General features: G+C 31.1%; 1 protein-coding gene and 1 long non-coding RNA gene across 2 annotated transcripts; both read right to left on the reverse strand.

The window, feature by feature from the left end:
• Positions 1 to 3744: 3744 nt before the first annotated feature.
• On the reverse strand, positions 3745 to 4973 carry LOC136272049 (uncharacterized). The gene is made up of 3 exons (XR_010709931.1): positions 4656 to 4973; positions 4242 to 4300; positions 3745 to 3925 (listed from the first exon to the last, which is right to left on the reverse strand). It is a non-coding gene; the product is annotated as an uncharacterized lncRNA (long non-coding RNA).
• A 6138-nt stretch (positions 4974 to 11111) lies between these two features.
• Positions 11112 to 14480, reverse strand: LOC136271984 (protein AF-10-like). Its single transcript, XM_066072627.1, has 6 exons — positions 14461 to 14480; positions 12999 to 13023; positions 12513 to 12839; positions 12088 to 12142; positions 11689 to 11747; positions 11112 to 11271 (listed from the first exon to the last, which is right to left on the reverse strand). Exons 1-6 carry the CDS (start codon positions 14478 to 14480, stop codon positions 11170 to 11172), a joined length of 588 nt encoding a protein of 195 aa, XP_065928699.1. The 3' UTR covers positions 11112 to 11169.
• Between the last annotated feature and the right edge of the window lie 3998 nt (positions 14481 to 18478).

The following is an 18478-nucleotide window of genomic DNA, read 5'->3' on the forward strand; positions in this document are numbered from 1 at the left end:
GGATTGAAAATAGTGAATAAGGATGCTTACTGGTGGTTGAATCAAAGTCTTATAAAACATTATTTCGGTAAGGTCTTGTATATAAACACAATGCATAACCAGTACGCTCTGTTTCCATCGCGTCGTCAGGATGAACTCTTTGATAGTTAACGTGATTTGCAGTTTTATAAACTACACAAAGCAAATTGAAAGTTTGAATGGGGCTACACTTATCACAAATCTTGACAAACAAGAAAAAAAGGTTTTTTGGTTACAGTTATGTATAACTTTGTAAAAAGAGCTGGGTGGGGGGGGGGGGGGTAATGCTAAGCCCCCCCCCCCCCCTCCCCCCCTAATAGCCCGGGTTCCGACACCTATGTGTTTTCCTTCATATTTGTAAGTAATTGAAGTCTTTGACAAACTCCATTTTATATCACCCTTTGTAGCTGATATAGTTATGTTGAAAGTACTAGCAAATCTTCGAAAATAGGTCACTGAAGCGTTGAAGCGAGGGGCTGTGTCAAAAGTAGTTCCGACCGGAAGAATTTGATTTAGCATCACCCGTGTGATATAGCAAAGGTTTATCACACGGGTAATATACACCACACGTATGAGATAAAATCATTATATTTACTTCACAATGTTTTCATATGACTAGGATAAACATGTATAGCTCAAGAGAAGTGGGGGAAGTGTTTAAACTATTTCACTATCATTTAGGCTATATACCTTAAATCAATTCAGGCTGTTCCTGCAATCAAAATAGGATTTATGTACATAAATATCACTGTTAAGTGTGTTTTTTTGTGTGTTAATCATTATTTGATAAAAACACTTTTTATCTTGAAATTAAAACAGTTAAATTCAAAGACTACTCAATTATTAAGAATTATAATCCTTACCAAATGCGTCCTCAACTTGAAAATGATTATTGCATATTTGATTATTTCCTTTGTTTTATAAGTACATTGGCAACATTTATTGCTATTTTTTTTACTGAACACTTAGCAATTTCAAGGAGTAAAAACCACGGTAACGGATACTCATGTTGTTTGTACGTCTCGCGTTTTTTTTAAATCATATTTTCATTTTAACATTAATTTTAGGAGTGATACGGTTAAGAGCGAGCAAAAAATGTACAAATATTATGCATGGTTTATGATTCCAAAAAATGAATTTATTTATTATGTTCAGATAAGATGGAAATCTTACACCAATCTTGTTTCGAATTAAAACGAATGCAATGTCTCGTTGATATCTTATATTAATCCGTAGACGAATTGATTATTTTGTTTTAGAGAATTATAATTTCCTTAAAATGAATTTATGACTTCTCCTTATAAAGAGATATCATAGTCATTTTGAGCAAAGGGTTTAAGTTGAAAATATATTATGTATGTGCGTATTATATCAAATATAATGAAAATATATTATGTATGTGCGTATTCAATCAAATATAATGTGCGTTGCCATAAGTTTCCAAGGCGTTTTTCCCTTTCCTCTGTTCGCATTTTCTGTGGTCAATGGCGAGAAAAACATTTGTTTCTTTATGTCCCAGGGCTTAGCAATAAAAAGCGCACTTGCTATAAATACGTTTTCGCACTAAATGGCAATGGTATAATGATTAGGCATAATATAATTATATTAAAGATTTTTCTACAAAATTTGTCCCATCTCCATACAGGTGACGAAGTGCGTTTAACGAAAATGAATTTATGTTTGAATTCATTGACTTCAGTTCACTAGATAACGTCGTTTTACTGTGTATACTATGAATGTATTGCCGTGTCCTTTAATTGTATTGTTTACCTCCTATACATTAAATTATTTTGTTTATTTTTTAAATTTCATAACATTATAATTATGTTCATGTATATGTAGAAAAAACACATCTACGTGTGCAATACATGTAACATTGTATTGTTGATAAACAGTTACAATGTATTGCGAATATTATTAAAACACAGTTGGACTTACGGGACGACTTTACCAGACATCCAGTAGAAAAGCTGCAGTTTTCTTTTGAACAGTTACACTCCAATGTGCATCTCCATCCATAACTTGGATAGACACATTGCTTGCTGCAATTAAGGCCTGAGTATCCAAGTTTACACTCTGAAACAAAAGCATTGCTTCTTATCATAACAGCATAAAATCTGCTGATGATTTGGAATCTGTATGAATTTGGATATATGAAAACATATATGGATTATACGAAACATCAGGGAAAGTAATTTGCGTGAAGATAGATGTAACTTTATCTGTTAACGTAAAAATGTAGCATTTACAAGTTATACGCAATGTCTAAAAATTTAGATTATGGGACAAACTAGTTTTATTTAATTTTAAACAGATCGACTGATTGTAATAAAACCCATTGATAACCTGTACAGTTTCCTAGTTCACTATTCCATTCGTAACCAGGACAACAACCACCTTCATAACTGAAAAAAGAAAAGAACATTAAAGAAAGTTTTATTCTTTTTTTTTTATTGAATCGATGCATTTGCATTGTTTAGCTATGTTTTTTTTTTCTTATTTTCTGTTATTATAAAACAATACAATTTCTTCACGAGCGAATTTAAACTAATCAAAATAAATACCGTTTCTTTTTCAACCTTACCTTGAACAAGTTTTATCTGAATTCGAAACAGATGTGATTAATGTATAGGCCAGAAGAATTAAAGCAGATGTTGACACCATTTTGTTCTATTTCAATATGATTTAAAGATCTAGACTGCTCTTGCTATGTAAAAAAGATGGAGGAAGTTTTAATTCGGTCTTTATTTAATCACTAATTGGTTCCTAGTGCAAGTTCCAAATGTAATGTTGTTACGAAGGAAACTGTCATCCATTGAGTTGTTGTCATCCGTGTATTATAGTAAAGTGGTTGACATATGTTGTAATGCAATTGACTTCAAATTTGTTTGGAATGATATTCTCTTTATTTTTCAGAATGTTGAAAATGAAAAACTCACCTAACACATAATTTATGTTAAAATATACTTGTACTGCATGACTTAAATTTACACGGAAAAGTTGCACTTACCGACAGAATAAAAATCGTAAATATCAAATTCTTTGTAACGCTATTCATAGACTAAGTTGACTTAAGAGTCGAGACCGACAGATCCAAGACTATTGTTCTTTATCCTGTGAGCTATTTATTAAGACAAAATGACATACATACATATAACAATTTAACATTATTATACTTTAATGTTAAATACTGAAATCTGATTGGTTTAGACGCAGTTGATAATCCGTTCTATTACTCTCATCGTTAGTAACACACTTGGCAACGTGCAACACAACATATTGTTACATGCACGTAAATTATGTGCGTACGGTTCGCCATAAAATTCACCTCATTCCTATATAAAAGCAGTAAAGTTTTCTTTAAAATTAAGACATTCAGTATGAAATAAATAGTACCTGTTTGGGAGGGTAAGAGTTGAAATTGACACCCCGAGAAAACCATTGTCATCCGACGCTTCCTGTCGGTTGACATTGGTTTCCTCGGAGTGTCAATTTCAATTCTTACCCTCCCAAACAGGCACTATTTACATGTTTCATTTTTCACGCTGTGACCTCCTGATAAAATATTTACAAGTCTTATCTTGAAGAAAACCCTATAACTTAGATTGTAATAGCTTTTGACTTCTTCCCTGGCATGTCTTTATGAACCATGATTTGAAATTGCAGCCACAGATCCAACATATCTGATTTTTACGATAAAAAAATCAGCAAATGCCATATTTTTTTATTAATACTTTAACATTAGTTCTGTGTATACATATATATCTAAATTAAAACAAGAGTCAATGGTACAATAAAAGAAGAGTTAAGGTCACATCTGGTTTGCTTTTGTCCGGCGTTGATGATCGGGGAGGGTCCCCTTAAATGATCTGGGCGTGCTGTCCATAGCCGACAGAGTATTGGATACCTGCAACATAGATTCTTTGTTGGTCATATAGGCCTATGTATTAAGTAATTGACTATAATTACTGGACAATTTTGACCTCCACAATCAATTCATCAGACTGGAAAAATTCATTATTCTCTCATGGAAAGGATATTTAAACCCCATGTTCAAACACAGAAACTTTCTTTCTATAAACATGTACATAAACTTCATTTTTTACAGGGGGAAGGGGGTGGTACTGGTTTATTGGAACATTATTATGCGGTAGGTACAAGTTACTATTTGTGAAAAGAACAAATAACGTGGCAGAGTTGAAGTATTCGACAGTCATACTTACAGATGAATTGAGTACTGAAGTCGTGGGAGGCAGCGATGAGACACAGGTCACTGCCGAAACTGTGAGAAAGAGGGCACAAAATATTTTTCTAATTAAATTCATTCCTTCTAACAGTATCTTTGAGTTTCTCTCTTTTTCTTTCTCTCCCCTCTCTCAAAAATATTTTTTCTTCATAAATTCATTCAACTTAGTGTCTCTCTCTCTCTCTCTCTCTCTCTCTCCATTCATACTTCATTACTGTTGAATGTATAATATATAACCTTGATAAAATTAGCAATGTGTCTTCACCGATATCCATAGAGTTTGAGCAATAGAGGTAAAAGTTGTTTTTATGCAACAGATTATTCTTTTCATTTTCGTTTTAAAATGTTTCCTTTGCAGGGATTTCCTTCACCAGGATAGGTGAAATCTTACCTGTGGTGGAGCCTCCTGTCTGCACAAGTTTATCATCTATTAAACAGGCCACATCCTTCAAAAGTACACATCAATTACTCAACCGGACAAAACTAACATGGCAATAAAAAGCTCTCAATATCAAGAACCGGATTTCATTTTCCTTAGTTAAGTCTTACTCACTAAAAACACTTTGTCCGAAATAAAAATGCTACTTGTAAAGTAGAATCACTACTGCACCTACTTAATTTTCAATAAAAACATAATTATTTTTCGTAAACTATTAATTGAAATCAATTCTAAAATCAAGATATGTGTTCTGAATGAATTTCTTTAATTGGAAGTACATGTATCAGGTGGAAAAAATATAGCGTTCCATATATCTAGTAAATCTTTACACAGAGAGTGAAAATAGATTTTTTTTCTTGCATCCGATATGGCTCCGAAGTCTTTCCGTTGGTGGGTTTGTCCGAGGAATTTGTCCGAATGAGAAATGAGTCCGGTTGGAGGGGGAGGAGAACGGATAGACAGCCGTGCATTTGCATATTTGCAATAACAATGCATGCAGTTAATAACTTTCACACCATTTCTAGTAAAGTATTAACGTAATATGCAGTACTTGTATAAGGAAAATTCCCATATTTGTTTATATTTTGAGTTGATGCTTTGATTGTTAGCTAATCTGAAATACAGAATCTGATATCAAACTAACTGAATTATAAAATCTAAGATTGCAACATAGTATCTTTAATGCATCTTTACCACATCATGTTAATGTGTTTCCTCATCCCGCCTTCATAACGAGAGATAAACATGAAACATGGTTTATTTGTTAGTAATTCATGCCCATGTGTTAAAAATTAGATCATAATTATTTTTATCCATAATTGATAATTTTCAAAATAGACCATTACTGCATATAGCATTATTTCTCACTCATGAAATAATTAACCTCTATCCGCTCGAAATTGAACCACCTGAGCCCTTCATCTTTGTACAGTAAAACATCACATAACACATAGGTATGTTGCACTCTGCCACTTTTGTGACTTTATTGTTAACCAAATTTGGTTTGAAGTAATCAGGAAAATGACAATAGATGATTATATAACAATAATTAATAAGTTCATCAAATTATTCATAAAATTATGAATATTTAATTCTTTACCCATAATATTTTACAACTAAAATAATCCATAACTCCCATTACTGATGTAATCAATGATGTGATTGATTAGATAATTTATGAAAAACATAATCCTTGTGGTCTGAGAGTGCCATGCTTAATAAAGAAAAAAGAAAATACACAAGAATTTTTAGTTTTTATAAACATGTTCATAAAAAAGGAAGGTGGAGGGGTGGAGGTGGTTTATAGATCGCTTTGAAAATTTTCAATGCTTAGCTATCGGCGTCCTGAAAGAAGTGAGAACCCACGCTATTAAAATGACGCTCCCAAGATTTTACCGCGGAATAAATTCATTGGTTACCTCCGGCGACGTTGATTTTGTGTCCATATATGAAGATGCTGTATAACTTTGACAATACCGCAGGAAAGATAACTCTCGCGAACTTAACAGAAATCATCAATATGCATAAAATATTTTAAGAAATCTTAAAAATCATATTCATGATTATTGAACAATTTTTACTTCCATAATCAATTCATCAGCATAAAAAATTCACATATTTCTCTCATAAAAAGAAATTTGAACCCTGTTTTCAAACACAGCAACATCTTTTTAGTATACCTGTACATACACTTTATTTTTAAAGGGTGTTACTGGTTCATTTGAACATTAATATGTGGGTAGGTAGAAGTTACTATTTGTGAAATAGAAATATAACCTGTGAGAATGTAAATTGTAATCACAAAATAAATGACTATAACAAAACCTAACCTGTGTATTTTCCTCTTCATTCTTTCATTTGTAAACAGGACGACAAAAGTTTGTTTTTTCTACTTTTGATTAAATTAAACACACATTGATACTTTTTTATGTTAGCGGAACATTTTAAATTAAACTGTTAAAGAACTATTTTTTTTCTTTTATTCGTTTCTCATTACCACAATCATATTAATGATTATATGCACTCAAAACTATGGTAAGGAAACAGTTAAAGAAATCCTTATATATACTTCACATTGTTTTCATATGACTAGGATATACATGTGTAGCTCAAAAGAAGTGGGGGAAGTGTTTAAACTATTTCACTCTATCGTTTAGGCTATATGCCTTAATTCAATTCAGGCTGTTCCTGCAATCGAAATAGGATACATGTACATGAATATCACAGTTAAAGTGTGTGACTTTGTGTGTTAATCACTATTTGATCAAACACTTTTTATCTTCAAAAAAAAAAAAACTAGCTTAATGCAAAGACAACTCAGTTATTAAGAATTATAATCCTACCCAAATGCGTCCTGATCTTGTAAATGATTATTGCATATTTAATTATTTCATTTGTTTTATAATTATAACAGCATTTATTGTGTTTTTATCAATTTCTAGGACTAAAACCATTGTATCGGTTTATAATGTTGTTTGTACGTCCCGCGGGTGTTTTTTTATTAGATTTTCATTTTAAGAGCGAGAGGAAATTGTACAAATATTATGCATGATTTATGTATCCAAAAAATGACTTTATCTATAATCTTTAAATAACATGGAATTTGTATGACTTTTATTTCGAGTTGAAACGAATGTGATGTCTCGTTGATATCTCTTAACGATTTGATTAATTTGTTTTAGCGAATTATAATCTCGTAAAAATGAATTTTTGTTTTTCGTTATAAATAGATAGCATAGTCATTTTGAACAAAGAGTTTAATTTAATTAATGTTATGAAAAGGAATAAATCTGTACTGTTCCATTAAGTATATATGTGATGCCCTTTGTCTCCAATGCGTTTATCCTCTTTCGCCTGCCAGCACCCTCTGTGGTCAATGGAAAGAACAACGTTCGTTTCTCTATGTCTCTGGGCGTAGAAAAAAAGCGCGCTTGCTTTAAATACGCTTTAGTAATAGAATAAATGGCAAAATGATAAGAGAAAAATATATTTCAAAGATTTTGTCAAAAACATTTCTACAAAACTTATCTCATCTCCGTACAGATGACAAATGCATTTAACCTTAGGTAAAATAAAATAATGTGCCTTTGAATTCATCGACCTCAGTTCATGAAATAACGTCGCTTTGAACCGTCTTCGTACTGTCGTAAATATATTTCCATATCCTTCAATTGTATTGTTTACCTTCTACATAAAATGTCTGGGTTTTTTTAGTTTCATAACTTTATAATTATGTTCATGTATATGATGAAAAAAAAACGCATCCTTTTGTGCATTACATGTTACCCTGTACTATTGAAAAAACAGTTTCAATGTATTGCGAATATAATTAAAACAATGCTTGACTTACGTGACGATTTTTTTAGACATCCAGAAGAAAAGCTGCAATATTCTTTTGAACAGTTGCACTCTAATATGCATTTCCACCCATAAGCTGGATAAACACATTGCTTGCTACAATTAGGGCCAGAGTATCCAATTTTACACTCTGAAACAAAAGCATTGCTATTTTGTTATAATTCATAATGGGAAAAACAACAGCAAAAAAACAAAGGGTGTTTCATATTTCATTTCAAAATCTGCTGATGGTTTGGAATCGAATGTGAATATATATGGAACATGTGAAAACTCATAGAAAGTTATATTCATAAAGAAACGTTTAGTTATGTTAATGTAAAAAAAATTTCATTTACAAGTTAAATACAATGTTTAATAAAAATTATAGCATTGGACAAGCTACTTTTATTAATTTAAAACAGATTGACTGATTTATGGCACGCCAAATTCCCAAAAATAAGCTAAACATAGTTTCACAATCGATAAACTAGGTTTATCGACCGTTAACTATACATGTAGTTTATGAACCGCAAACTATAGTTAATGAATCGTTAACTAGAGTGTTCATCTGTAAAACTATATTTAACGGTTGTAAACTATAGTTAACAAATGATAATCTAAGTTAATCTGTCTGCATATAACGTTAACAATAGATTTTGCTGATGAATATAGATTCACGTCTGTAAACTATAATTTACATTCGTTAACTATAGTTAAGAGTTGCTAATCATAGTTTCACAATCGTGAAACTATATTTATCAGATAAATCATGTTTTGCAATCGCAAATGGTTGTTTTCAGTGTTAATGAGAGTTTTACACTTCTGAAACAGATGATCGCGTTTACTTTGGTTTACAGATGTGAAATATACATTAACGGCGTTAAAAAAAGTTTTACAGATGATAAACTAGGTTTATCGACTATTAACTATAGTTTACGAACGCTAAACTAACAATAGTTTATTGTAAACTGTACTTTACGAACAGTAAACTATAGTTAATGAATCGTTTACTATATTTAACGATCCGTTAACTATAGTTGCCATCTGCAAAACCATATTTAACGGTTGTAAACTATAGTTTACGAATGATAATTTAAGTGTATCTGTCTGCAAATAAGGTTAACTTATAGATTCACGTCTGTAAACTATAATTTACATTCGTTAACTATAGTTAAGAGTTGCTAATCATAGTTTCACAATCGTGAAACTATATTTATCAGATAAATCATGTTTTGCAATCGCAAATGGTTGTTTTCAGTGTTAATGAGAGTTTTACACTTCTGAAACAGATGATCGCGTTTACTTTGGTTTACAGATGTGAAATATACATTAACGGCGTTAAAAAAAGTTTTACAGATGATAAACTAGGTTTATCGACTGTTAACTATAGTTTACGAACGCTAAACTAACAATAGTTTATTGTAAACTGTACTTTACGAACAGTAAACTATAGTTAATGAATCGTTTACTATATTTAACGATCCGTTAACTATAGTTGCCATCTGCAAAACCATATTTAACGGTTGTAAACTATAGTTTACGAATGATAATTTAAGTGTATCTGTCTGCAAATAAGGTTAACGATAGATTTAGCTGATAAATATAGATTCACGTCTGTAAACTATAATTTACATTCGTTAACTATAGTTAAGAGTTGTTAATCATAGTTTCACAATCGTGAAACTGTATCTATCAGATAAACTGTATTGCGATTGCAAATGGTTGTTTTCAGTGTTAATTATAGTTTAATTTACACTTCTGAAACATAGATGATCATTTTAACTATGGTTTACAGATGTTAAATATAGATTATCGTTGTTAACTATAGTTTTCTATCCGTATAGTTAACAACCGTTAAACCTAGTAAATCGAACGCAAAACTATGATTAGCTCATCTTTGTGAATTTGGCGTGCCATACTGATTGTAATAAAACCCATTAGCAACCTGTACAGTTCCCCATTTCACTATTCCATTCGTAACCATTACAACAACCGCCTTCATATCTAAAAAGAATGTATTTTTAAACATTAATGAAAGTTTGATTTTTATCATTATCATTATTATTGAATCGGTGCATTGAACTTTGCATTGTTTAACTATGCGTTTTCTTTTCATTTCTGTTATTATCATAAAACATGTACAATACAATTGCTTAACCAGTGAATTTAAACTAATCAAAACTAATAACTGTTTATTTTTTTTTAACCTTACCTGGAACAGTTTTCATTTGCATTCGAAACAGATGTGATTAATGTATAAGCCAGAAGAATTAAAACAGATGTTGACACCATTTTTCAATATGATTTAAATACATAGACTGCTCTTGCTATGTAAAGTAGATTGAGGACGTTTTAATTGGGGTTTTTTTTAACTAGTTAATCACTAATCGGTTCCTAGTACAATTTTAAGTGTTTTAAGTTATGAAGGAAACTGTCATTCATTACGTTCCAGTCATTCATGTGTTATAATAAAGTGTTTGACTTATATGTTGTAATGCAATTGACTTCAAATTTGTAGAATTTTTTTTTTCTATTTATAAGTAATTTTAATAAAAAATTAACTTTTTCAGAATGTTGATAATGAAAAAATCTCCCTAAATTTAAATAAAGATATAATAGTAAAGCATGCGCACGAGTAAAATTAACAGGGAAAAGTTGCATTTATGGAGAGGATGAAAATCATAAATTTTCAAATCTTCACGCTATTCATAGACATCAGGAGTTAGGGTCTGTTAGTCTATACTCTTGTGCTTTTTCCTGTGAGCCATGTAGTTAGACAAAATTACAAACATGTAACAATTAAACAATGTTTCGATTTCAATTTCGATTTCAATGATGCTGTGATCTCCTGACAAAAAATTTACAAGTCTTATCTTGAAGGAATCCTTATAACGTAGATTGCAATGACTTTGGACTCCTTCCCAGGCATGTCTTTATTAACTAGGATTTGAAATTGCAGCCACAGATCCAACATACCTGATTTTTACGATAAAAAAAATCAACAAATACCATATTTTTGTCAATCTTTTTATTAATATCTTAACATTAGTTCTGTGTATACATATATATATATATATATATATATATATCTAATTTAAAACAAGAGTCAATGGTACAATAAAAGTAGAGTTCAGGTCACATCTGGTTTGCTTTTGTCCGGCGTTGAGGATGAGGGGAGGGTGACCTCCATTGATGTAGGCGTACTGTCCATAGCCGACAGAGTATTGGATACCTGCAACAAAAATTACTTGTTGGTCATGGGTGCTTCTCTGTTAAGTAATGGACTATAATTATTTATTCATGATTACAGCACAATTTTGACCTCCACAATCCATTAGACTGAAAAATTCATATTTCTGTCATGAAAAAGATATTTTAACCTTATGTTCAAACAGCAACTTCCTTTCAGTGTACATCTACTAACATTTCATTTTTAAACAGGGAGGGAGGAGGTGTTACTAGTTCTTTAGAACATTATTTTGTTTGTAGTTACATGTTTTACTATTTGTGATAAGAAAAAAGAACACGTGGGCATTTAAAGAAAAAAGTTTTTGTGAGGATGTATGCTCATGGGTAGCTGGTATTCACAACTATACATCTGTACATTGGAGAGTGGGGCAAGCTTGAATGATTGGACCGCCATACTTACAGATAAGTTGAGTACTGAAGTCATGGGAGGCAGCGATGAGACACAGGTCACTGCTGGAACTGTGATAAAGAGGAGAAAAATATTTTTCTTCATAAATTCATTCCTTACAACAGTATCTTTGAGTTTCTCTCTCTCTCTCTCTCTCTCTCGCTCTCGCTCTCTCTCTCTCTCTCTCTCTCTCTCTCTCTCTCTCTCTCTCTCTCTAATAATCATACTATATTACTGTCACATGTATAATATATAATCTTGATAGAATTAGCTGTGCGTCTTCATTGATATCCATAGAATTTGAACGATAGAGGTACACGTTTATTTTATGCAATAGATTCCTCTTTTCATTTTCTTTAAAAAATGTTTCCTTCGCAGGTATTTCCTTTACCTAGATAGGTGAGATCTTACCTGTGGTAGAACCTCCTGCCTGTACAGGATTATCAGCTGTTAAACAGGCCACATCCTACAAAAGTTCATATCAAATACTCAACCACACAAAACTAACATTGCAATACAGAGACCTTTCTATATCAAGAACCGGATTACATTTTCCTTAGTCAAGTTTTATTCACCTTAAAAACACTTTGATCAAAGTAAAAAATATTATTTGTAAAGTAAAATCACCACTGCAGAACCCAACTTATTGTTTTGTAAAAAAAATAAAAATAAAAAAATTCTTAAACCAATTTCAAAATCAAGAAGTTTCTTTGAAACCTTCACTGAAAAGCATTCTTAATCAACTTTCAATTAAAACAGTATCAGGTGGGAAAAAGCAGCATTTCATCTAGCTAGTGTATCTTCACACAGAGAGTGATAATATATTTTTTTATTACCTGCATCAAAGATGGCTCCGCGGTTTTTCCGTCAGTGGGTTTGTCCGAGGAGAGGAATGAGTCTGCGTGGAGGGGGGAGGAGAACGGAATAGACAGCCTGGCGTTGACCGCCAGTAAGTGATCCCGCCGGGTGGCCAGCGACTTGATGTGACCGTCCAGTCTATGGTTCTCTGATTTCAGCTGATGCAGACAATGAAGAAGAGAGGCAATTGCATGAAGAATTAAAAGAAAACATATAGTAAATACTTTTTTTAAAAATTCATGAACTAACTTTTTATCTATTAGTGCAGTATTATCACCAAAAGAAATGCATTCCAAAATGAAATTCTTTTAGTTCTATTTGTATCAAACATCTAATTATCTTATTAAAAGTAATGTTTGCAATAACGATGCATCCAGTTTTAATAACTTTAACATCATTTCCAGTAAAGTATATACGTAATATGCAGTACTTTTATGAGGAAAATTCCGATAGTAATATTTTACGTCCATGGTTTGAATGTTAGCTAATCTGAAATACAAATATCAATATAACTTTATAATATTTAAAATTGCAACCACGTATTTTTAATGCATCTTTACCACATCATGTAAATGTATTTCCTCTTCCTGCCTTCATAACAAGAGAGATAAACATGAAACATTGTTTATTTGTTAGTCATTTATGCTAACATGTTGAAAATTGCGCGGGTATGATTAGGCAACTCACAGCGATCAAATTCCTCTGATCGATATGACGTCACAATAAGCAGCATGATGTCATATTTTACTCAGAAACATGTCGATTTTAACTTTATCTCTGGTTTATATTATAAAAATTACAGACATAAATTATCACTAGAAACTCTTCTAACTGAATATATCTTCGATTTCTCTCTATTACGTATAATTATAATTGATGACGTCACAAGCATGTTTAAAAGAGAAGATCATGTCGGGAGACAAATTATCGGAATGCAGTGTAAACAATGCCGAAATAGGACTTATTTAATACAGATACCTAAGATTTAGATTAGTGTCAGTTCGAATATAATCAGGATTATACAGGCATGGATATTTTATTTAATCAGCGATTGTTATAAGGTAAGCGGATCGACATTTATATGGCTTGACCAGCCTTTCCTCTGTCAGTGTGTACAAAAAATGGCAAAAGTGTAACACTACCCTGGATATTAGGAAAGATGATTTTGGTAAATATCAACGGTATATGACCTAAACTACATGAAAAGTGCTGCTAGAATCCTGTGCTTTGTTGTTTTAAACGAAAAATACGTAGTATTTTTAATAAAATTTGAGAAGTTGAGAGGGTTTCCGATAAATATTTATAATATTCATTTTATGCGATGTACAATAGGATTCTAGCAGTAATACTAATAAACATGAACTAATTTCAAATCGAATTATTGTAGAAAACATACAAATGAACTTCGGGGTAGTGTTACACTTTTTGATTTTTTGTTAAGGTAAAAAAGTGATCTATTTTAACTGTCACGTGATACCATGGCACGACAGCTTCAAAGATTGAGTCGATTCCGAAGTAGAAAAATAGTATCTTGGTGAACTCTTTCACTTGGTATTAATATCCAGCGCTGTTTTCATAAAAATAAACATTATTTAAATTGATCATAATTTTGACGGTCATTAAACGATGAGTTGCCTTAACCTACCCGCGTGGATCATAATTGATTATTCATGTTTATTGAACAATTTTGAACTCCATAATCAATTCATCAGACTAAACAATTCATATATATTTCTCTCATAAAAATTTGATTTGAAAAAGATTTGAACCTTTGTTTTGTTTTATGTTTTTAAATATCATAACAGTTACTTTATAATTATGTATATGTTGAAAAAATACATCCACGTGTGCAATACATGTAACATTGTACTGTTGATAAACAGTTACAATGTATTGCGAATATAACTAAAACACTGATTCACTTACAGAACGACTTTACCAGACATCTTGTAGAAAAACTGCATTTTTTTTTAACAGTTACACACCAATTCGCATTTCCATCCATAACTTGGATAGACACACTGCCTGCTGCAATTAGGACCTGAGTATCCAATTTTACACTCTGAAACAAAAGCACCCCTCTTTTGTTATATTAAAAATCTATGTGAGACGACCAACTAAGGTTTGATGAAAATGTAACACCCAGATGCTTATGAGTTTGAACATATTCTAACTGACTATCTTGAAAAATAAGTTTCGGTGGTTCTAAGTTTTTTTCTCGTATTGAAAAATATAACTTAAGTTTTAGAGGGATTGAACTTTAGTAACCATTTCTTCGACCAATTTTCTAAAACATTTAGATCGTGATTCAGACAATTTTCAATAGTTTTGACACATTTTGATGAATATTGCAAACAGTTATCGTCAGCAAACAATCTACAAAGACTTGACATGCTGTGTGCTACATCATTCACGTAAATCAAAAATAGTAGTGGTCCAAGTACGGAGCCTTGAGGTACACCGGCATGAATTGGTGCCTTAGTAGAAAATAAATTTTTGTACATAACTCGTTGTGTCCTATTTGCTAAGTAACTTTTGAGCCAAATATACATCTTTCCATCAATACCATACATTTTTAATTTATATAAAAGTCCTTTGTGCCAAACATTTGCATGTTTACAATAACGATGCATGCAGTTAATAACTTTCACACCATTTCCAGTCAAGTATAAACGTAATATGCAGCACTTGTATAAGGGAAATTCCCACATTTGTTTATATGTTCATGCTTTGATTGTTATCTAACCTGAAAGACAGAATCTGATATCAAAATAATTGAATTATGATATTTAAGATTGCAACCAAGTATTTTTAATGCATCTTTATCACATCAATTTAATGTATTTTCTCATCCCGCCTTCATAACAAGAGAGATGAACATGAAACATGGATTATTCGTTAGTCTTTTATGCTCAAGTTTTCAAAATTGGATCATAATTGATTATTCATGATTATTGAACAATTTTGACCTCCATGATCAATTCATCAGACTAATAAATTCATGTTTCTCCCATAAAAAGAAGATTTAAACCTTGTTTTGAAACAAAGCAACAGCTTTCAGTATACCTGTACATACACTTCATTTTTTAAAGGGTGTTACTGGTTCATTGGAACATTAATTTTTGAGAAGGTACAAGTTACTATTTGTAATAGAGAAATATAACCTGTGAGGATGTAAGTAGCGATCAGAAAATCTATGACTATAACAAAACCTAACCAGTTCATTTTCCTCATCATTTCTACCATTGGTAAACAGGACGGCAAACATTTATTTCTCAATTTTTGATTAAATTAAACATATATTTTGATAAATCTGTTATTTCAGCGAAACATTGTAAATTAAACTGTTTTTAAGAACTAATTGTTCTTTTATTCATTTGTCATTATCCTAATCATGTTTGTTTCTCTATGCACTCAAAACTATAGTGGCAAAACAGTTAAAGTAATCATTATTTTTACTTCACAATGTTTTCATATGAATAGGATATAAATGTATAGCTCAACAGAAGTGGAGGAAGTGTTTAAACTATTTCACTATATCATTTAAGCTATATGCCTTAAGTCGATCAATTCAGGCTGTTCAAAATATTATTTATGTATATAAATATCACTGTTAAGTGTGTTTGTTTGTGTGTTAATCATTATTTGATCAAAACACTTTTTATCTTGAAATTAAAACAGTTAAATTCAAAGACTACTCAATTATTAAGAATTATAATCCTTACCAAATACGTCCTCATCTTGTAAATGATTATTGCATATTTAAATATTTCTTTTGTTTTATAAGTACAACGGCAACATTTATTGCTATTTTTTGACCGAACACTTAGCAATTTCTAGGATTAAAAACTACGGTAACGGCTTATAATGTTGTTCGTACGTCTCGCGGTTTTTTTATCATATTTTCATTTTAACATTAATTTTACGAATGATGTGGTTAAGACCGAGCGAAAATTGTACAAATATTATGCATGATTTATGAATCCAAAAATGACTTTATTTATCATGTTCAAATAAGATTGAATTTTTATACCAATCTTGTTTCAAGTTGAAAAGAATGCAATGTCTCGTTGATATCTCATTTTAATCTGTTGGCGATTTGATTTTTTTGATTTAGCGAATTATTATTAATTTCGTTAAAATTAATTTATGTCTTCTCATTATAAAGATAGTCATTTTGAACAAAGGATTTAGGTTGAAAATATATTATGGATTAAATCTGTGCGTATTCTATCAAATATAATATGCGTTGCCATAAGTTTCCAAGGCGTTTTTCCTTTTCATCTGTCCGCATTTTCTATGGTCAATGGCAAGAAAAACATTTGTTTCTTTATGTCTCGGGGCTTAGCAAAAAAAAAGCGCGCTTGCTTTCAATGCGCTTTAGTACTATCATAAATGGCAAAATGATTTAGCAATAACATTATTATATCAAAGATTTCTTTTAATACATTTCTACAAAATGTATTCCATCTCCATACAGGTGACGAAGTTTGTCTAACTTCAGGTAAAATGAATTGATTTGTGGCTAAAGCCGTCGACTTCAATTATAACTAGATAACGTCGTTTTGAACCTTCTTTGTACTGTCAAAAATGTACTGCCGTATATTTTGATTGTATTTTTTACCTCATACATTAAATTGTTTTCTGTTTTATTATGTTTCATAACTTAACATTACATTTTCAGGTAAATGATAAAAACACATTCACGTGTGCAATACATGTAACATTGTACTATTGACAAAAAGTTATGTATTGCGAAATATTATTAAAACACAGTTGGACTTACAGAACGACTTTACCAGACAACCAGTAGAAAAGATGCAATTTTCTTTTGAACAGTTACACTCCAATGTGCACTTCCAACCATAACTTGGATAGACACATTGTCTGTTGCAATTAAGGCCTGAGTATCCAATGTTACACTCTGAAACAATAGCATTGCTCTTTATTATAACAGCTTAAAATCTGCTGATGATTTGGAATCTGTATGAATTTGGATATATGAAAACATATGGAATGTACGAAAAATCATGGAAAGTAATTTGCATGAAGATAGGTGTAACTTTATCTGTTTGCGTAAAAATGTTGCATTTACAAGTTATACGCAATGTCTAAAAATTTAGATTATGGGACAAACTTGTTTAATTTCAAACAGATCAATTGATTGTAATAAAACCCATTAACAACCTGTACAGTTTCCTAGTTCACTATTCCATTCGTAACCAGGACAACAACCACCTTCATAACTGAAAAAAGAAAAGAACAATAAGGGAAGTTTCATTCTTTTTTTATTGAATCGATGCATTAAGTTTTGCATTGTTTCACTATGTTTTTTTCTTCTCATTTCTGTTATTATCATAAAACATGTACAATACAATTGCTTCACAAGCGAATTTAAACTAATCAAAATAAATACCGTTTCTTTTTTCAACCTTACCTTGAACAAATTTCATCTGAATTCGAAACAGATGTGATTATTGTATAGACCAGAAGATTTAAAGCAGATGTTGACACCATTTTCCTGTATTTCAATATAATTTCAAGACCTAGACTGCTCTTGCTATCTAAAGTAGTTTGAGGAAGTTTTAATTGGTTTATTTTTTGTATCACTAATTGGTTCCTAGTACAGTTTCTAAGAGGTTTTTTAAGGAAACTGTCATTCATTAAGTTGTTGTCATTCCTAAAGTTATTATAGTAAAGTGGTTGACTTATATGTTGTAATGCATTGACTTCAAATTTGTTTGGAATGTTATTCTCTTTATAAATAATTGTATTAAATAAAGTATTTTTTTCTTCAAAATAATGAAAATGAAAAACTCACCGAACACATATGTTAAAATATAATTGTACTGCTTGACTTAAATTTACATGGAAAAGTTGCACTTATTGAGAGAATAAAAATCGTAAATTTCAAATTCTTTGTAACGCTATTCATAGACTAAGT

Source organism: Magallana gigas, chromosome 10 (genome assembly GCF_963853765.1).
Source record: "Magallana gigas chromosome 10, xbMagGiga1.1, whole genome shotgun sequence".
Lineage (NCBI taxonomy): Eukaryota > Metazoa > Mollusca > Bivalvia > Ostreida > Ostreidae > Magallana > Magallana gigas.

Excerpts from the sequence above, each read along its gene's own strand:
- LOC136271984 (XM_066072627.1), bottom strand. The coding sequence starts at position 14,480 with ATGTCTGGTAAAGTCGTTCT. Across the intron at positions 12,143-12,512 it reads CGGAGCCATCTTTGATGCAG|GATGTGGCCTGTTTAACAGC; the intron begins GTAATAAAAAAA and ends GAACTTTTGTAG. Across the intron at positions 11,272-11,688 it reads CTTCAGTACTCAACTTATCT|GTATCCAATACTCTGTCGGC; the intron begins GTAAGTATGGCG and ends TTTTTGTTGCAG.